This window comes from Centropristis striata, chromosome 13 (genome assembly GCF_030273125.1).
Source record: "Centropristis striata isolate RG_2023a ecotype Rhode Island chromosome 13, C.striata_1.0, whole genome shotgun sequence".
Classification (NCBI taxonomy): domain Eukaryota; kingdom Metazoa; phylum Chordata; class Actinopteri; order Perciformes; family Serranidae; genus Centropristis; species Centropristis striata.
The window spans coordinates 6,534,385-6,556,027 of record NC_081529.1 but is presented as its reverse complement, the minus strand read 5'-3'; the positions used below and the strand labels follow the sequence as shown (position 1 = coordinate 6,556,027).

The 21,643-nt window shown below is 39.3% G+C and overlaps 1 protein-coding gene across 2 annotated transcripts; it reads left to right on the top strand.

The window, feature by feature from the left end:
* The first annotated feature begins 474 nt into the window (after positions 1-474).
* On the top strand, positions 475-7,824 carry tmem150b (transmembrane protein 150B). Of its 2 annotated transcripts, XR_009395488.1 has the most exons (7): positions 475-797; positions 1,846-1,905; positions 2,025-2,092; positions 4,682-4,809; positions 4,918-5,095; positions 7,090-7,628; positions 7,721-7,824. XR_009395488.1 is itself a non-coding variant. In XM_059348450.1 (6 exons), the coding sequence occupies exons 1-6, from the start codon at positions 679-681 to the stop codon at positions 7,299-7,301; spliced, it is 765 nt and encodes a 254-aa protein (XP_059204433.1). In that variant the 5' UTR covers positions 475-678; the 3' UTR covers positions 7,302-7,635. The 2 variants fall into 2 exon arrangements, 1 of the variants encoding a protein (XP_059204433.1); XM_059348450.1 differs by lacking the exon at positions 7,721-7,824 and having other exon boundaries at positions 7,090-7,635.
* Positions 7,825-21,643: the final 13,819 nt, after the last annotated feature.

Sequence of the window (21,643 nt, the reverse complement as noted above, 5' to 3'; positions counted from 1 at the left end):
GCATTTCACTTGTTATTATTTAAACTGTTTGAAATTTACGACCCAGTTTGGAGTGTTTTGACTTTGTGGTTTGCTTTGTTAACAGAAAGGAAAAGGTAAGCTGTTGAGGAGGGGAAACACGCTGTTAGAAGGGGGAGGAACTAGTTCAAGAGGTTATAAATCTAAAAAACTCCAGCTCAAAGTCCAGCCCGGCCCCAGGCATGTTACCGTAACGTGTGGTGTAGTGCACCACTCCATAATTCCCACTACAGGAAATTAAGTGAGATGTTTTTTTTGGTTTGTTTTCAAGTATCTCCACTTTTTAAATCTCTATATGTTCCCTGTGTTCACCCTCTCAGTCTCCTCCCTTCCTCCCGCCACACTTAAAACCACTGTGATCATACACTGCTGACATAAAGTTGACTTATCACTGCATGCCGAGCTCACCATGCGTTTAGTGTCATTAAGGTAATAGTAAAGATGGAATAAGTTCCTGTGGGTTAAGTTTTCACAGAGAGCTGCATCTCAAACAGTGAGTACACGTCTTTCGCACTGTTCATTCATGTTATGTTTTATTTTTACACTTTCACTTTGACATATGTCCATTTCCCTCTATGTATTTTTACTTTACCTGCTATGACCTCTTTGTTTTGTAAGGGAGAGGTGTGTGTGTAAGGTCATTGGTATGCGTGTGTGTGCATGTGTGTGTGTGTTTCCCTCCATGAACCGAGCAGCAGCAGCAGCTGTAGCAACATGTGGCTGTGGGCATTGCTCCCTGTGTGTCTGGCTCTATTTGGCACTGTGGGAATTTGGACTGTGTGAGTATTGAGCTTCCTCCTTCATTAACACGTTCTTGCTGCTGTCATAGAATCTGTCTGTTATCATCTTATCTCATTCCTCAAAACTCAACCACAAAGGAAGTCAGCTTTATTGAGAAAACTTCTGAGTGTAACTTGAATAAAACATATACTGACTTATTTAAAAAAGTTTTACTATGCAACATTTAGCGTAGTATTGTTTATGTAACTTGTTAATACATCTTTTTATATTTAATTTTTTTGGTGGCAATATTGACATTATTACACAGCCGCAACAAGCCAATAAATAAAACAAATAACTAAACTTACTGTGTCATTTTATTAAGTATTAAATAAATAATATAGCTATATAATAAACCCTGAAATAAATACGTGAATGTAGATATAAATCTAAAAATTTGTCAATGTGTAATAGATAAAAATAATAAACATTAATATCACAAATAAATAAAATGTTTCATATAAAATAAAAGCAATCCTTTGCTAAATGTTCTTGAGCTATATTGATTTATATATATATATATATATATTTATATATATATATATATATACATTTATTGGCCCATTTATTTTATTTTTTATTTACTTTGGGCTATAATATTGAATAAAATGAGATTCCATGTCTAAACAATTTATATATATATATATATATATATATATAAATTGTTTAGTATTCGATATATATATATATAATATTAAACAATTATATATATATAAAACAATTATATATATATATATAATATTAAACAATTATATATATAATTGTTTAGTATTCGATATATATATATATATATATATATATATATATACTTTTAAAATATAATTTATATTATAATACATTAAAATAACCCAATGCTCCTGAGTTTAATACAAAAATGCTGTTGTTTAAAGTAAAGCCAACAGGTGTATGTTTTTATCTCTCTTAAAATTTTTGCTTAAATGTTTCTATACAAGTGTCTAATACAAGTATAATTATGAAGAGTTTTGTTTATCATACACACACACCACTGGACACTGGGTCACAATAGAGTTGTTTTCTTCCCTTCAGGTTTGCTGTATCTGTAACGAACGGATCCGTCAACCTCACAGAAGGATTCCCTTACATCAGGTTGGTACGACTCCACTGAGACCTGATGAAGCCTGAAGCAGTCAAAGCAAAACAACAACATGTCGACCCAATTAAAACGAATGGATGCTAATGATCATATTTTCTCATCCTCCCATCAGTCAGTGTGGCACTTACAACCCTCAGAGCTGTCTCTTCTCCCAGATCTGCAACGTCTGCTCTGTCTTAGGTAATGAAAGATATATTCATGCCATTCTTGGTCCTTGGAGCCTTCGTTTACTGAAGTACTGTCCATCATATGCTCTAGCTTTGGTGCTTTAATTAAAGCTACGATTAATCAGGGCAGTAGTATTCAAGTCTCCATTTGAAGTCTTTATTTATTTATTTATTTCAGCGTTAGGAGGGTTTTAAGGCTTCCTTTGAAATTAACTTTACTCATAGCTCTGAAGTAACTTCTCGAGCATCTTCATCCACCATCTTCTGGCCTCCTCTTCTCCCTCTCTCTCTCTCTCTCTCTCTCTCTCTCTCTCTCTCGCTCTCTCGTTGGCTCTCTCTGTCTCTCTCTTTCTCTGTCTCTCACTCTCTCGCTCTCTCTCTGTCTCTCTCTTTCTCTCGTTCTCTCTCTCTCCTCTCTCTCACTCTCTCTTGTTCGCTCTCCTCTCTCTCTCTGTCTCTCTCTCAATTCAATTCAATTCAATTCAATTCAATCGGCTTTATTGGCATGACGTAACACTGTACATATTGCCAAAGCAAGCGTCAGAAAAAAAAGATATCAGTAAGGAAAGCAATATTTACAATAAATTATTATAATTCTCTCTGTCTCTCTCTCTCGCTCTCTCTCTATCTCTCGTTCGCTCTCTGTCTCTCCTCTCTCGCTCTCTCTCTCGCCCGATCTCTGTCTCTCTCTCTCTCACATTTGCTCTCTCTCTCTCTCTTTCTCTCTCGCTCGCTCGCTCTCTGTCTGTCTCTCTCTCGCTCTCTCTCTCGTTCGCTCTCTCTCGTTTGCGCTCTCTCTCGTTCGCTCTCTCTCCTCTCCTCTCTCTCTCTCTGTCTCTCTCTCGTTCGCTCGCTCTCTCTCTCTCTGTCTCTCTCTCTCTCTGTCTCTCTCGTTCGCTCTCTCTCGTTTGCTCTCTCTCGTTTGCTCTCTCGCGTTCGCTCTCTCGCGTTTGCTCTCTCTCATTCGCTCTCTGTCTCTCCTCTCTCTCGCTCTCTCTCTCTCGCTCGCTTTCTCTCTGTCAATTCAATTCAATTCAATTCAGTTGGCTTTATTGGCATGACGTAACACTTTACATATTGCCAAAGCAAGCGTCAGAAGTTTAAAAAAAAGATAACAGTAAGGAAAACAATGTTTACAATAAATTTATTATAATTCTATCATTCATTTTAAAGGAATTCGTCTCTCTCTCTCTCTCTCTCTCTCTCTCTCTCTCTCTCTCTCTCTCTCTCTCAATTCAATTTTTTTTCAATTCAATTGGCTTTATTGGCATGACATAACAATGTATATATTGCCAAAGCAAGCATCAGAAAAAAGATAACAAGATAAGGAAAGCAATATTTACAATAAATTATAATTCTGTTATTCATTTTAGATGAAAAGAAAAACTAATAACAATAAAAGAAAGCAATATTTACAATCATTGAATTACAATCAACATATAATTTATACAATCTAACTGTCCCAGCAAAAAAAATAAGAAAAGTAAAATTTAAAAAATAAATAAAAACAAAACAACCAACAGCTGTGTGTCACTGGCTGTCTCTCAGTGTGTGACAGGCAGAAACATAGAGTGCTGCTAATCTAGAGCTCTGTGACCCTTCCCCGAGGAGGAGCGGCAGTTTTTCCTCATCTGACCATTTTAAAAAACCTTTTTTGACGGATTCAAATTTTTGGAAATATGTTTCTCTAATTAGTTCATATTTTTGACATTTGGTGAGGAAGTGTAGCTCTGTCTCAGGCTGACTGAGGCTGCAGTGGCAGCACAGCCTCTGCTCTGCAGGGAGCCAGCTCTTCCTGTGTCTCCCTGTTTCCACAGCCAGTCTGTGTTCACTCACTCTGTACTTTGTCAAGGTTCGTCTCAGCTGTGGATCCGTCACCGTGCTCAAATAATCTGCTGTGGTGTACTGTCGCTTCAGATCCAAGTAGCACTGCATTTTGCTCTGTGTTTTGGTTTGTGTTTGCCAATAGGTGATGTAGTCTTGTTTTAGCTGTTTTGTAATTTGGTTGGGTCTGATTGGTGCAGTGCTCTGTCCCTGGGCTGTGTCTGTGGTGCAGGTTTGTGACCTCAGCCTCAGGACCAGCTGGCTCAGGGGGCTCCTGTTGCTCATCTCCTGGTATTGCAGGGCTTGGAAATGATATGAGAGGGGGTCACTTAGTTTTAGATGTGTCCAAAAGTTAATTGCTCTTTTTTGTATTTTGATTATTAGTGGGTATTTGCCTAATTCTGCCCTGCATGCATTGTTTGTGGCCTTCCTCTGGACATGTAGAAGGATTTTACAGAACTCTGCATGCAGGGTCTCAATGGGGTGTTTATCCCACTGAGTAAATTCTTGTTTTGTAAGTGGACCCCACACCTCACTGCCATAAAGTGCAATTGGTTCAATAACACATTCAATTAATTTTAGCCAAATTCGAATTGGTATTTCAGTTTGTATATTTTTCTTTATAGCATAGAAAGCCCGGCGTGCTTTCTCTCTCAGCTCATGAACTGCATCCTTAAAGTGTCCAGTTGAACTTAATTTTATTCCTAAATTCCTAAATACTCTCTCTCTCTCTCTCTCTCTCTCTCTCTCTCTCTGTTTCTCTCTCTCTGGCTCTCAGCCCTGTGGGTCGTGGTGATCCGTTTCCAGCAGGTTAGGGACTTTGGAGACCATGGAAAGGTCAACATAGCCAGCATCCTTCTGGGATTCATCTCCTCTGTAGGAATCTCCCTCCTTGGCAACTTCCAGGTAGCAGCTACCAAAAATAAATAAATATAATAAAGAACTTTACTCTTTTTCTAACTCATAATAATCACTCTGTGCTCACTAAAATCTCCCTCTGATGTCACCACTTAGCAATCAGTGTCAAAAAGTATTCACCTTCTGGGAGCCATGCTGGCTTTCTTCGTGGGCCTGGCCTACTTCTGGGTCCAGCTGTTTCTGACCTACAGAGGTCAGCCGTCTCAGGACCGATGCTGGGTCGGACCTGCCAGAGCGACCTGCTGCGTCCTCTGTACCATACTGGTCATCGCTAGTATCCTTCGTTTTAGGTTGCATTAAGAAGAAACATATTAGTGTAAGTGTAATGTCCAGGTAAGGTGATGAGTCCTTGAGGAGGAGGAGGAGTAAGACATGGATTACTAAGATAATGCTAGCTAGCTTAGCATGGTGGAATATAACTAAGTAAACACATGATCAATTTAAAGTGATCAGACATTTTTTTTTAAATTAAACCTCATAACAGTATATTAAGTAATTAAAATCAGCCTTGCCTTGAGAAGATTCAAACACTGTTTACATAAATGCATCAATAATAATAATAATCTAATAATATATTTAGAATATATATAACAATCTAAATGGGTCCATTCTGCATAGCAAGTACTTTTACTTTTGATACTTCAAGTACATTTTGATGCTGATAATTTTGTACTTTTACTGGAGTAAATTTTGAATGCAGGACTTTTACTTGTAGTGGAGTAATTCTGCAGTGTGGTAATAAAACTTTTACTCAAATAAGGGATACTTTTTCCACCACTGTAGCTTAGTTAGCAAGATGCACCCATAATTTATGTAAACTGATATGAATTGTGATGCTAATTTTGGCTAGCAAAAACAATCTTGAAAAATGAACAGCTGACTCCTTAGAATGTCTTTTAGTACAATCGAACACCGAACCGTACATTCAATGGTACAAATAACTTTCATAACTTTTTAAAGGTAAAAATACAACACCAAAAACTATACACAGTGTATACACCATGAATACGCATTGCTACGCCTCTTAACTGATTGAAGGGGTGATCCGCTGTAGTCACTTGTCAATCACAATGTAGCATTGCCTCAAGTTTTATTTTTAGTCTATTTTACTCTAAATTGGACCATAATTTACTAAATTAAAATCATGCTTTATTAAAGAAGACTTGAAAACTAACAATGAAGACCATAAACTCATTAGGAAAATGTTCAATGGGGTAATAAATCAAATGAGAAGTAGGGTGATTTTCTCATAGACTGCTAAATAATTAGACTTCTGTTAGCAAAGAATGCAGGATTTAGACACTTCTGCATTGGCTACATCGACTTCTCTTATACAGTTTATGACTGCAACTTTTATACGCTTTACCTGTGTCCATTATCTTTAGTGGTTTTAGCATGTACCATTTACTTAATTTACGTATTATTTCAATCATTCATCTACTACTTGACTATTTCAACCATGTATTCATTACTTTAACTGACTGTTTTGACTTCCAAAGTCAATTGCTCGCCAGTTTTCACACTCTTTAACATCGCTTAAAAACAACCTGGTCTCACAGAAATCCGTGAAATAGCCATGGATTTCGCTTAACTCAAAATCCGTGGAATAGCCACGGAATCGCTCAAATTTCCGTGAAACTGACACGGATTTCGCTACAATGCAAGTTAATGACAGTCATATCCCGTGGCTATTGGTTTGTTCCAAGTCACGTGACTTTCAAGGTCCCAGCGGTCAGAACAAAAAACATGGCGGACAGTTCTCTCATTTTTAGTGAAAAATCAATATTTTGACTTAGTTTCTGCATAAAAAATGATTTTTTATCACATTTGTAGCAAGAAATATATGTTTTATTTTCTAAATATTCACTCAGTGAATGTACATAATCACTTTGTATGTTGGAATAGCCACGGGATATGACTGTCATTAACTTGCATTGTAGCGAAATCCGTGTCAGTTTCACGGAAATTTGAGCGAATCCGTGGCTATTCCACGGATTTTGAGTTAAGCGAAATCCGTGGCTATTTCACGGATTTCTGTGAGATCATGTTGCTTAAAAAATATGCAATGGCTGTTTTTGTTTTCATAAGTCTTTTTAATGATGGATTAAAAAACGACCATTCAACCACAAACTACAGGTACAAGAAGAAGGTACAACAAACATGAACTAGATCTCACGCGTCATTTTTACAACATGTTTTATTTATTGTTTAATACACCATGATGTGCATTTTATTTAGTGTTTTGCTCCTTGACCGCTCCTCCTTCAGTGACCGTACTCAGCAACACAGGCTTCCGCTCTGAAGCAGCTGTGTGTGAGTGGGCCCTGGTCATGTTCTTCTTCTGCCTGTTTGGCCTTTTTGCAGCTGAGTTCAGACACATCGACTGCCATCGCCTCACTGTACAGAAACAAGCTCTCGGGAATGACTGCAGGCCTTCCACTATAGAAATTAATGGTTATGTTGTAAATACACTGAGCTGATCACACACAAGTACATTTAACGAACAAATGATCTTTATACCTACAATTACCATTATGTCTTGGATGTAGGTACAAAGCCATAATGTACACATTCCATTGCTATATACAGTATCTGATATTGTAGTATTTTTGTATTTGCCATTTTGAAAGATGCATTAATAACAAATTAGTTTGATAGTTTTAACAAAAGCTGTATTTCAAACTTTTTTAATATTTTTATCTTGTGCTTTTATAAGATTTACTACCTTTATCCACGTTATTTTCCAGTTTTTTTTAAATAATAATCTATTATCTACATTTTATTAATTATGTGTTTGCCCTAAAATAGTTTTTTTTTTTAAATAGGAAAAAAAATACTCATCATAGTATTTTAAAAAAAAGTGAATGTAATCAAATTGATAGTTTGGTTTGTCTCCTAGATATTTAGGCTGCGTTTACACTGCAACCATTAGTGCTCAATTCAGATTTATTGCTCGGATCAGAGTTTTTTTTTTTTTTTTTAATTATTGATATTACATAAATCTGTTTAAAGAGAGGTTGCATAAAATTTAACCTATATATGATTTATATATATATATATATATATATATATATATATATATATATATATATATATATATATATATATATATATATATATGTATATATGTATATATGTATATATATATGTATATATATATATATGTATATATATATGTATATATATATATATATATGTATATATATGTATATATATATATGTATATATATATATATATATATATATATATATATATATATATATGTATATATATATATATATATATATATTAGGCAGGTTAAATAAAAATGCTTTATAAAAATAGGAATGTTAACAGTTTTTTTTTAATCAAATAACAAAATGCAAAGTGAGAGAAGAGAAGAAAAATCTAAATCAAATCAATATTTGGTGTGAGCACCCTTTGCCATCAAACCAGCATTCATTCATCCAGGTGTTTTTTTTCACACCTCCCTAAGACTTTTGCACAGTACTGTATATTTACTGGAAAAAAATACACAAAATAGATAAGAATTGTTATTGATTATTTGACCATATATTTCAGCTCTACATATAATGGAAGCTGCATGTAATGGGAATGAGTTTATAAAATCATACCTGCAATAAATGTAAACTATCACATGGTGGCACCATTCAACTGCCATTCACGCTCAGAGTTTTGATGTCTATTCTATAATCCCCATTTGAATGGAACTACTTATAAACAATGTATCCACAGATCATTACTCATGCACATTATTACCTCTGATATTTTTGCCCAATAAACCCCTCTCATTGTTCTCTCCCAGCGTGGTATTTCATACTCTGTAACATACAGTAGACTTCATCTTTACAATGTGACATGAGCTCATGATTAGTGCATAGACAGTGAATACCAGGAAAAGTCTGGTCTTTTTCTCCCTCACTCTCCACCTGTCAGCTGGGTACGCAATAGAGGAAGGGGAACAGAAAAGGAGGATGGAGGTTTGCAGGAAAAGTTTTGTTAGCAAGAGAGAAAAAAAGTTTCCTTATGACATAATATATCATGAGAACTGAAACACACTTTTTAAGCTTTTATTTTGAAGGGTCTTGCAAAAATGGCTAATCAAAGCCTTATGATACCACCCAAAATGATTAGATATTAGTCCATTTTAACATTTAATCTACACATTTACATCGACAGTAACTGCACTGACCAGCAGGGGCACTGTGGAGCATCCTGGCTGACGATCATTTCACTGATGGGAAAATGCTGCTCTGGCACGGTGCCAGCATGTTTTTGGAAGATGCCTCTAGTTTAGACAGAGGTTCTACATTCAGCACAATTTGTCAGGGCTATTTGAGATGGGCAAAACAATGGAGCTCTCACAGCCATGCCGATAGTGGGAGAGGTCCTACTCTTGGCTCCAGCACGCAAACTATTTCTCTCATCCAACTCTGTTTATTTAAACATTTTGTCTCGGGGTCTGTTGGCACTGTCTTCACTTGTACTTTGTTATCAAATTTTCACTTTTATTTGTATCTTCTATTAATGTCATTATCAAATCACTGGGGGCATGTAGGGAAGCTTAAGCTGGGAATACTGGGCCCCCAGTGTCCCGCTATGTCCCGGCAGCATTCTTTCACATACTCCATGCTGTGTGATCACCAGAGGGGGGCTTTGACGGGCGGGCACAGGGATCAGACGGACAGCTTGGAATTCTATGGGAATTTCTCAAGTGCTGTTGGTTGCCAGTGTTTCAGCTGCAAACAACATGCAGGTTTTACACTTGTGGTTAAACAATGCTGCGTCAGGTCTTTGATAAACTTATTGACTGCAGCTGATTGGCAACATGAACTTCTGGTCGCTCTTCTGATGCCTGTATTTACTCCAAAAGTTGAGGGAACTTGGTTCATCCTACCTTGCTTAAAAACTTTTGAGCTAGTTGAAGGATCTGACACATAAGTTCACTAAGTGTGAATATTTTCTCAGGAACTGCACTCTATCTTGGCTATCTGCTGAAATGACAACTTGCTCTTGAGCTCATACGAAGGAATTCAGAGGGAAAGCATTGGCGCCGAAATACCCTTGGCCCTGCTGTTTTCATTAGTGAGTATAAAAGGCATCTGATAAAGTAATAAAACTCATAAAATCACCTGTAGCGACATGTAAAGACTGGGGGGCCCTTTTGATGGAAATGTCAGAAAAAGGTCTGGATCCTGTATTGTAGTGCAGGAGAACGTGGTTTATGTGACGCCCGCCTTGTTGCTTTTGACTTTGATTCAAGAACGAGGTGCATGCTTTCTAGGCCTATGCTGTAATCTCTCCTAACACCTGCTTGTGCTCTAGTCGTTCTTATCCCCTCAACAGCTCTCCACCAGAAACAATAGCAATAGCGTTCCTATCATGCGCCGGAGCGGTCGCCTCCAAGTTCACTATCAGACATCGGCGCTCGGCTTCTCTGAAACAGTCTGTCAAGCTCTTATCATCGGAGAGCCAAATCCTGTGCATTCCATCTCGAAAAGGCCACTTTATCTGCAAGACAGCTGGATCTGCCAAACCTGAAGGTTTAGAGAGGAACGGGGAGTTAAGTGTTGGGGAGAATGGCTGGGGAGAGGGAGGTGAAGAGGCAGGGGGGAAATCGACAGGGCGGGAATGACAGAAGAGAGATGGAATTGTCCAGAAGTGAGAGAGCTCTAGATCCAGATGCAGATATAGAGACCCAGAGACAGGCAAGAGAAAGATGGACTGAGTGATAGAGACAGAAAAAGAGGGGAAAAAGAAGAGTGGGCACCAGCAGCCGTGATCTCACCCTCCTCTCCTCTCTCCTCTCCTCTCCTCTGCTCTGGCAGCAGCTTCCAAAAAGCTGCCCTTTCGCTGAAAAATGCCAAGCGCACCACATTCCACCGGCCACACAAAGGCCCTCCCTCGTCTCAGCTGCACAGGCACAATCAGACAAGGGATAATTATATAATTAGGCTGGCTGGTGCAGACAGGGACCCTCAGATGGTGTGTTGGTGTGTCATATTTATGTTATCGGACAATGAAGAGAGTCTGGTCTTATCAGAGGAGGCAGCAGAGTGTGTGGGGGCTCCAGCTGTGGCACTTAGGAACAGATTGTGATGATAGAGAATAACGGGTCAATAGAATGACCTTTAGCCTGTGGCCCGGCTGAGATCAGGGCCTGTATTGTGGCTGAGCCTTGGTGTGTATGTGTGTTGGGATGTGAAGAGGTGGGGACTTTTGGGGCTCTGACAACCAGACAGGAGGTGAGAAACATAGAAGATGAAGTTAAATGGATAGCACTGCTGGATATTTAACCCTTGTGATTGTGTAACAGTGGACATTGTCACAATTATTACATATTAAAGCAAACTGTCTGTTTTTAAGTAATTTTGGGTTGCATTTCAACTACTATTTCAACCTTTTATCAATTACTCTTTTTGTTAAGGTAATTCCAGCAGTTTACCTTTTGCCATTCCAACCATTTGTCTGCATTTAGCCTGTCCAACTTGTATCCATTTCTTTAAGTTATCTGTTAATCCATTGCTCAATATACTTTATCCAATACTTTATTTAGTGTTTTAGCTAACAAGCTAATTTAGCTATTATCAACCATTTAACTTTGTCATTTTAACTATTTTGTCCACCCTTTTATCTTTTTCACTTATTATCCAGTATAACCACTTTATGTTTATCTATTGCTCAGTCTTTTAGCTAACTATTTTAACCATCCAGTATTTTTTGCCTTCGAAATAGCTATTATTTCAGAAACTTCCCATTTCAGCCATTTGTCCTTTTTCTAGCCTTCAACTTCGTTAGGCCTACATCAGACTACTTTTAGCTAACTATCCGTTCATCATTCATTACCCGATATATTTCACAGTTTAGTACTTTTTTTGTTTTAGCTAATTATTTTAAACAATTTACAATTTTTACTTTCAACCATTTTTTCCGCTCCAATTCAAACCATTTTCCAGTACTTTTATTGTCTTTTCTTCTTCTTCTTCTTTTTTTCTTTTTAGCTAACTAGCTATTTTAGAAAATTTCAAATGCCATTTCAACAATTTGTCCACTCTTTTTAAACTTTTATGCACTACTTTTAGGTTATTTGGCTGTTTATTTATCTGCTTTTTGACAATTTCTTCATTACGTCTAGCTAACTAAGGTCACTAGCTAACTAGCTAATTTCAGACATTAAGCCACTCATTTGACCTTTTGTTTAAAAAAAAAAAAAAACTTGTGTCCATTACAATTAGCCTACTTTTAGCTACCTATGCTAACCATTTATTCATTACTTTTAGCTAACTGTTCAAACATTTCTGCACACATAATTAATAGTTTCCATGTCTTCTGAACAGGTGGGGGTGCTCAGGTGTTACAGTTGACTCAATATAGTTATATTTTTTGTAATATATAAAGTTATAATATGTATTTTTTCAAATGAGTTCAGCTATTTGTTAATCTTTCTGTGGCCTTGGCAGCTGCAGAAGTACCCCTGGTTGGGGAATCTCTGTGCTAAATGACCACTAGAACTGCCAAACAGACCACCTCTTCCCTCTTGTCGAGGCAGGATCCACGCTCCCAGACGAGAATTGAGCCAGTGTCCCGCTAAGTTGGCCAGCACCCAACAATCTCCCCTCGCACCGTGGCCTTGGCTTTGGGTGTGTCTCCACTCGCACGGGACAGCACAGAATAGACTATTGTTGATCACACAAGACAGAGAGGCAGGGGAAGAAGGAGGGGGGTGGTGTTGGGAAGGGAGATGGTGGGGGGAGAAATTAGCTTTTAACGAGCGAGCGAAAAGCACATGGACAATGAAGCATGGCTCCCCTCCCACTTACATGCATGTGCACTGATGTAGAGCCACTGGACATTCATTCACACACACAAACCCAAACAACACTTCCTTCAGTGTTTCCAAATACATGTGGTATTTGTTTTGAGATCAACATGGAGAGCCAGAGACTTACGGCAAACACCAGGCATCTGATATGTCATAAAAGCACTGTGTCCACATCCCAGTAGCAGAGCTTGCACATTCACAACGGTGTGCATCCAATTTTTTCAGAATTTTTTCCTGAACTTTCACACAGCGAATAAAGATAACATCCAATCACGTTGTGCAGATCAGACATATTAAAATGTACACTTTAGTGTAGCTGAGGGTCACGAGTTTTTGCCGGTCTTTTCGGAAATGATAAAACAACACAGACTCCTTTCATTCCTACCTTTCACAATAAAAGTCTTAGACAAATACAGTCAGAACTCAAATTCACACAGAGCATAGCTTACAGTAGCTTAGGCTATATAACAACTTACCTCTGACAGACTGCAAGACGCTGCTTGCACAAATCTATTCAAACCTATTAAAATTCACATTGTGCCAGTATGAACAGTGTTGAGGCTTTTACACTGCTTTAGATCAACAGTCTGCAATGTTTAGTGTTTCCCAGGACTTATTTTATGATTAAACGTTCTAGTGTCCCCAATTTCCTGATCCTCAAGAGAACAAAACAGAATGTGTTGCATTCAAGAGTCATTCAGCTCATTCAAAACACAACTTGAACTTGGGTGGCTAGCCATTAAACTTTCAATTTCCATGCTTAATTTACACGACTTCGGACCATTTTTCAAGTCACAGCATAGATTTTTAGATTGATTTTTAGCTTCTGGGCAACCATCCATTTTCTGGAGGGTAGAAAATCAATCTGAATGCATGGTGTGCTTTGGAAACATAATGTGAACCGTCATAGTTAATGAGCTAAAACATGCAGAATCAGTTTATGGCACAATCCATATGGCATTTCTCCTTGTACACACATGCATACATGCTTTGATGTTTTCTGTCTGACACACATGAGGAACTAAAAAGAATTTCTTTGTCTCGCTTTACCGCAGGCGACTGTTTGCCTGAAACATCAGCAAACAGTCATTAGCACTTAAGAGACTCCAATTGTCTGTCTCTTTGGTGAGATTACTGCTTTTGAACACATGGAAAAAACAGATCTTCATACGGTAGAAAGTATCACTCTCATGGCAACAAAAACAACCCTCTTCAATTACAGATTCTCATCCAGCTTGGAGCAGATATTCACATGTAACTCTGTGCTGCAGAACTATATTTGGGCTTTAGACGTTTTTGATATGGTGAGAAACTAGTGTCTATGTAGAAATGGCAGCCATTACTAAGACTTTCTGTTTTTAATCATGCTGTTTTTAGATGTTGGCAACAATTTCTTAAGCTTTGTTTGTCCCCAGAGGATTGCATTGCTTTGGAGCTCTAATAAACATTTTCCAGAGGAAAAAAAATAATTGGGCAGAGGTCAGGTTTATTGGCATGGAATTAAAGATAAAATAAAACTGTCTTATCATGGCACGTCATGTTAAGCCCCTTTCATAGTGTGGTCCCGCAAATGTCACGCTATATGCTGTAAAAAGATCTCTGCCGGCTTTTCGTGCCCTTTCGTAGTGCAGTCCTGCATCGCGGAACGAGGTGGGAGGATTGTTGGAAGAGACAACATTGTCATGTGACAGAGCAGCAGCAGTGGTGCACAGTAGCACAGCGCTAATAGGCTACACAGTTAGCTCTGTAGCCGTACAGTATGTATGTGCTGCAGCAGTATGTGTTCACTTAGCGACCTCCGTTTACAACAAGCACTGGACACTCTGTGCACAGTTAGTGATGCCGGTTTGATTAAGATCAGCGGTGGACACTCTGTGCACAGTTAGCATGCCGGTTTGTTTACAGTAACGGTTAGCGACTGTGGCCACAGTTATTGTGCAGCTGCTGAACAGTGATTCGATGACTGTCGGACCAAGTGGGAGGTGTATGTTAGACGTCACAAGCAACGTCAAATATTCCGCCTTGCCAGAATTGCTGTTTCACAGTGGTCCCACTTCCAACAGTCCCACCAATTTTCCGCCTCTATAACTACCTCTGGAGGTGGAAAATTGGTGGAATCACTTGATCCTGGCATCACCCTTCTGGCGCGTTCATAGTGGAGGCGAGACGTTACAGAGCCGTAAATGTCCCGGCATGAAACGAAATTATGAAAGGGGCTTGGGACTGGAAATTTGAATGCACAGCTAAGGTGACATGTCAGAACTTGGTGGGTGGTTAGCCACCATTATAACAGCTTTGTTAACTACAGCACCCAGTGCTACCACAACTCTTTAGCAATTTACTAGCAAACTGTTTTTTGCTGATTGCCATGTTTATGAGAATACAACCATTAGAAGTAAGTATGTGAAGTCTTAGCTGACAGCTGAAAGGCCAGACTGAGACATAAGGGAGAAGGGTGGTTAGCCACCATGCTAACAGTATTTATAACTAAGGCAACCAGTGCTGTCATGATTTTTAGTGGTTTATTAATAAACAGATTAGCATGTAAATGCAAATAAGCCTAAAAGAAGTTAATTTATCTGTTAAAGCTAAAGTGTTAACATTGGCTAGCTGACTGTCAAATTTCCAGCCAAGGTCCTACAATTCTAGCTAGTAACAATGGCTAATTTTAGCAAGACTATAGTAGCAAGAAAACAACTACATCAAAAATTATATATCTACAATATTTAGCAATGTTTTTCCATCCACTTAGCCTGAAAAAAACATATCAAGTTCACCACCAGCTGTCTCCAGTGGTGCAAAGCCACATCTTATTTTTATATCACTTGTTTTCTTTGCAGCTGAACAAGGTTTTCTTGCTAAGAGCACATAGGTGGGATGGTGATATACAGTGGTGTAGTGGTAGTTGATGACGTGGGTGTACCTGCTATACATATAGATGGGTCGGTAACCAAAGAGGAAGTGGGTATACTGTCTGTTCTGATGGCTTTTTTGACTGATAGGTAGTTATACTCGCCAGAAAGAAGGGTGGGTATACCCTGTATACCTGTGTATAGCTTCTAATACGACAAAAGTTGCTTGCAAAGAGCTTCAGCCAAATTTGTGATTACTGTACTACAGAGCACTTGTACCTTTAACATGATTGACAAGCCCTCTGGGCAGCTCTAGTCTTTGTCCTCTCATGTTGGACTGATAGCAGACTGGATGTTACAGTGACTCAAGTGATAGGCTATTAAGGGACAGGATGGCCTGGGGCTGTATCTTACACACTGCACCTTTAATGATGACTAAATGAGGCGATATAAAATGACTAAATTGACAAATGAGTCACTTTGTATGACAATGATCTGAGCCATCCTCTGAGGTTACAGACTTCCCGTTGCCCACTCAACACACCAGTTTAACAAAGCCAGACTTCATAGGTCACTTACAGACAACAACTGTGACATAATCAATAAGTCAGCTTCAAGGTCAGAGACGAGAGAGTCAAGGTCATCCTCTAATTTTCCAAATTCCCACTCTCCATGCTAACCTTTTGCATGCTGCTAGGCGAGCATGCCAGAACCATTCTCCCCTCTCTAATGTCTTGACCTTTTTGTCTTGTTGGAAGACTTCAGAGCGGCAGCTATACTGTTCTGCCCGACAGAAAATACATGCAGGGATTATGTAAGGGCTGTGACATTTCGGAGTGGGCTGTGACCTGCTCTGCTCCTTCACTGCTTTGAGGATCAGTCAGACATTCGGTCAGACGGACCCCCGAGGTCGGCGCCACTCGTGGGCTGAATTGATGTCTTGATGCAGCATCAATAGTTACTGTAGAAAGGCTCGTCACAGGCTCATTCTGTGTGGTGATAGATAACAAAGACATCATTATTAATGCCACACGGTACCTAATTTGGCAGACTGGCACTGAATCGTTTTTATTCCTCATGAAGCTTAAGTCGTTCTACACTCAGAAATGCATTTCTCCGATGGTGTTTGGTGAACAGCTGTTACTAAAGTTGGCTTAGTTTCTCTCAAAAAACTTAAGACCTAGACGTTTCACAAGGTTTTTACCAGGAGCAGAATTAACTGCAGAGGGCTCATTCTCTACAAAACAATCAGATCAGGTGATTAAAATGAGTGAAAACACTGAACAAAGCAGTTTCATGTTCAAAATCAGTGTTTTTCTAATGCTGTTCATTCTGACAGCTGCCACTACCATTTGCTCAGCTTGTTTCCTTGATAACTTCTCACCAGATTAAAATACTTAGCAAAAAACGACCAAGATCTAGAGAGTGTAGCCTAAAAATGTGGCTTAAAACACGATAATAACTTCATTTATGGCAGACAACCACAACGCTAACTCATGGTCAAAAAAAACCGACCATTACTTCAGTTAAAATAACAGATTTCTCTGGGTTTGAAGATTGTTGGGAACATTTGGGACATAAAAAAAAAAAAAAAAAATACCAGTCTACTGGTTTTTTAAACATCGGAATTTGAAAAAGTTCCACATTCTACCTTTAAATAGCACTGCATGACACATGAAGCGGGAAGCATGTCTTTATAAGTTGTTGCTGATATGACAGAATAATTAAAAAAAATAAGGCTGCGGGGACAAAAAATGAACAACATAATTAGGTATATTTGTTGATCAATAAATCATTATTTTATTTATATAGTGGAAAAAGCTCAAAAGAGAAGCTCTGCATGCTCTTCCATTTGGAAATATCTTTATTCTAGTCTCTCTGTTGTCTAACTTTATAATTTCAGTAAAATTATTTAACATTCTGGTTACCATGTTGGCTGATAGACTAACAAGAAGTTTGGATTCTCTGTTATTTCTGCTCTAGTGTGAGGGTGCACCAAGTCTCAAACTGCAGCTCTAAAGTATATTTTATTCTGACATTTGTTCACAATTTGTGCTCTGCATATTGGTTTAGCACATTCAACAAGCTAAAAAGCGCTCATATGTCATCGAGTACATTCACCATCTTGACAGGAATCATTAGTCTATTGTGTGTATATAAGCAGATGAGCACTAAATTGGCACCTCACCAGAGATCTCAGATGAACCTGGAGTCCAATCCAAGACTGGGCCAGGCCATGGGAAACTTGACGTCAAAGAAGTTCACCCTCCCAAATAAGTAACCTTTCCTCCCCCCTCTCCTCTCTGGTCTGGCATGCATTTTCATATTTCACTGGTATTTCCGGATGGCTCCCACATTTGCAAAATAAAGGCCATCAGAGTAATCATTATAATGTTGAACAATAATAACTGGGGGAACTGAATGAAAGCTTGGAGAGGCTTGTTGACCTTTCAGAGCTAAACTGGTCCTGGCTTCTGTCTGTGCACTGCTGAGCCCATTGTGTTCCCAGACCTTATCATTGTGTTGCAGTTTCCTCTCCCTGCTGCGTGTGCGCACATGTGCATGAGTTGATGCGTGTGCGAGGGTCCTGTCCTTGTGTATAAATGTGTGTGTGTGTGTTTGTGTTTTAGTGAACTGAACCGGCGTACAACAAAGGTGCAGAGGCTTGACGAGTGATCGTGCTGTTTCACACTTACTGGACACTCTCTCTCTCACACACACACACACACGCACACACACACACACACACACACACACACACACATATGCACATGGTTGCTGATTTCAATGTTTGATAAAAAGTTCATATACTCACATACTCTTGAATCACCTGTTGTCACCATGTGGTGATGTCATTTAAAGTTACTACAGGGAGTTTTGACATGGTTATGAAGCAGTCTTAATTTCTTACTGATGCCTCTATATAAACTGCATAAGAAATTAGACTAAACAATTAACTCCTTTAGCTCTTTCTCCAGCTGGGCTGCAGATTGACCTAGATCTGGCTACAATTTGTGCATGGTAACACGGCTTCCCCTGGCTGGTTCCCGCTAAACCAGCTGGGACTGGCCAGAGACAAGGTGGTGATCAGGAGGACCTGCATTTCAACTTTGACGGAAAGTTCCACTGTGTGTGCTGGCAACGTGCAGATGAAGAGAAGCTGCAGCAGGGCAATGGTGTGGGTCTGAAGCTGCAGATCACCACACTTCTAGAGGGCTGCACCGTATTGCTGGGCCCGCTAGAGTGAAGTGAGGCACAGAGGAACAGGTACCAAAACTGAGCAGGGAAGAATGTAAGGACCAGTGGCGTCCTCAAGAGTGGTAAACACGAGGGGAAGTGCCTCATTGGCATTTGGCGCCCTCTAGGGTGCCCCTTCATACAATAAATTATGGCGATGTGACCTCTAGAGCAAGAAAAGGGCAATCCGAAAAAACATGTTGTGGTTAGCTAATGAGGTGCAGACGTTCCTCTCTTTGTTAGCCGACGAACCGGGAATGCAAAAGAGGCGTTGCTTTCATGTGGCGTCGCTATGACGAACAGCTACATCAAGTGAACTAAAATCTAGTAACCTGTCCAGGCTGGTCAGAGGTGATCCAAACACACTGTTTTATATACCGTTTGGTAGCCGCGAGCTAACATTAGCTAACAATTAAAGTTGTTTTAATCACAAAAAGCTACTATTGCTTTCTGTGGCTAAACACATGCAGCTTTCAAAATTAGAGCACAGTGTGTTAACAGAATCCACAACAGAAATGACAAGAATACTGTCAAAATAAGATTCCTGAAATAAAACATAAAACAGCTCTTATTCTCCTTTAAATAATTAATTAAAATATGCAATGATCAAGATCAATGTATATCATGGAATTGTGGCATCAGAATGTGTGAGAGGCCACTAAATTTGAGCTTTTATGAGAAAAAAAATCTGAAAAAATTGATGCATTTTACTTAATGCTTTGGTTCAATGGTTTTAATTGTCAGTACCATATCAATAATTACTTTGATCTGGATCTCCTTTTAACTTAATGCTAATCGTAATCAAGGATGAGGACTATTTCATCATACATGATGCATCATAGCTTTTTGCGTGCTGGTGGGGCCCCATGTTGTGCAGAATGTGCCCTTTTTATTTTTTCGCCCCTGCCCTTCAAACAGTCTGAGTCCACCACTGGTAGGGACGGTAGGACTCTGCTGCAGTAAAAAGATTGGTTTTCTAAAGGGAGTCTGGCAGCTGCAGATCTTTATGACATGAGGCAGGGCTGCTCATGGAAACACAAATGAAAGTTCCTTGTAGTAACTTTAATTTTACTACAAGGAAACAGCCTTCATGTTGTAAAAATGTTTTGTCCTCCATTATCTCACTGGAGGAGCTTTTATTTTTATTTATTTATTTTTGAACCTTGAAATTTAAAAATTATTTAATCTGTGGAGTGTTGTCGGGATGACTCCAGCGAACAAAATTACACTTAAGCACAATTCACAAATTATTGTATCAATGCAAAACAATGATCATCAGTGATGAGCAAGCAGATGACAGAGATGAGATAAGAAACTTAATTATCATTATACTAATACTGCAGTATACTGCAAGACAACAACACAACAGAATTACAATGGCCTCCCTGATATTAAAAAGTAAACATAAGATAGTCAAAGTATGAACAGCACTTGAAGTGCATTCTGATGTACAAATAAGCAATTAGCAGCAAACAATCTAGCAGCAACACAAGATGAAAACAAGTATCAGTAGCAGTGGGGAAAAAGAGCATTAACAATATGACATATACAAGGGAGAATGAATGAATATGATCTCACAGAAATGTCAACAGTAACAGACTGGAAGTGCACAAAAAAGCTTGCACACACACACACACACACACACACACACACACACACACACACACACACACACACACACACACACACACACACACACACAGCAAGTAGCAGTGGGATCCAGTCTGAATTTTCTTCCCTCTGCATTAAATCTCAGTCAATGCTTTTGCTAAATCCTGCTGAAAAAAAACAGACTGTTAACAGTGAGGCTCATTCATAAAAGTTAATAGCTGATGATAGCTGCAGTTATCAAAGTATTACTACAACTCAGGAATGAGTGACAGATTCTGCTTTCATCAGCCTGTTTCTAATGTTAAGAAAAAAAAAGAAAGAAGCAGTGCCTCCACCTGTTCCCACCCCCCTCCCTCCTCCTCCTCCTCCTCCTCCGGACCTTCTCCACTGACTGGTGTAGGAGCGAGACGTCCTATGATGTCACGGTCAGCTCTGTTCTCCCAGACAATACACCCACACCTCCGGGGCTTCCCCTGCCCCGGCAACAGGGGGAGCTGTTGTGTCCTGGTGGTATGTGCGCTATGACTCATCGCCTCCTTTCTCCCACGCAGGACACACACACACTCACACACACACACAGCCGTTCACACACAAATACTTAAACAGCCGCACACAGCTGCTGTCGGCCAGGGCTCCATAGTGATGCACACATACACAAACACACGGTGCATCATTGGGTATACAGTGCAGTGCATGGACAAAAGGGGCAGGGGCTGCATGTAGGATGTGGGGGCGGCCTGATGGAGAAGTTGCCACGGGCAACTGATATCCCAACACAGCGCTGACCCCGGTAACGCCTGTGGCTTATTGAATCAATGGTAGTATTGATACGCATGTAGAGAGTGAGACAACAGAGAACTGAGAGGACAGAGAAGGACAGTGTGTGTGTTCATGTGTGTGTGTGATTAGTCGCTGAGTCTGTATGTTTCACTGAGTTTATACATATTTGTGTACTTTTATTGTTTTTGACAAAAAGCTGAAAATGCATATTTGTGTGTGTGATGAGATGAAAAGTGGAAAGAGTGTGTGTGTGTTGTGTTTGTCTATGTCCCAGATACTGCCCATATGTATTCTCTAACCTTGTGAGGACATCACTCCCTTCAACCAGGATTAATTGTATTTTATACAAACATTATAGAAAGGGTTTTTCACAACAGCTACTATGTGGTAGTAATAGGGAAAACCATCCCACCAATTTGGGGCGGCTGTGTCTCAATGGGTAGAGCGGTCACCCACCGATTGGATTGTTGATGGTTCGATCCCTATCCCGATGCTGCGTTCATCGGTGTGTGAATGAAT

What these genes read in the sequence shown, in the direction of transcription:
- tmem150b (XM_059348450.1), top strand. Translation starts at nt 679, where the DNA reads ATGTGTGTGTGTGTTTCCCTCCATGAACCGAGCAGCAGCAGCAGCTGT. An exon ending in CAACGTCTGCTCTGTCTTAG is followed by an intron (nt 2,093 to 4,681) that starts GTAATGAAAGAT and finishes TCTGGCTCTCAG; the next exon opens with CCCTGTGGGTCGTGGTGATC. An exon ending in CCCTCCTTGGCAACTTCCAG is followed by an intron (nt 4,810 to 4,917) that starts GTAGCAGCTACC and finishes GTCACCACTTAG; the next exon opens with CAATCAGTGTCAAAAAGTAT.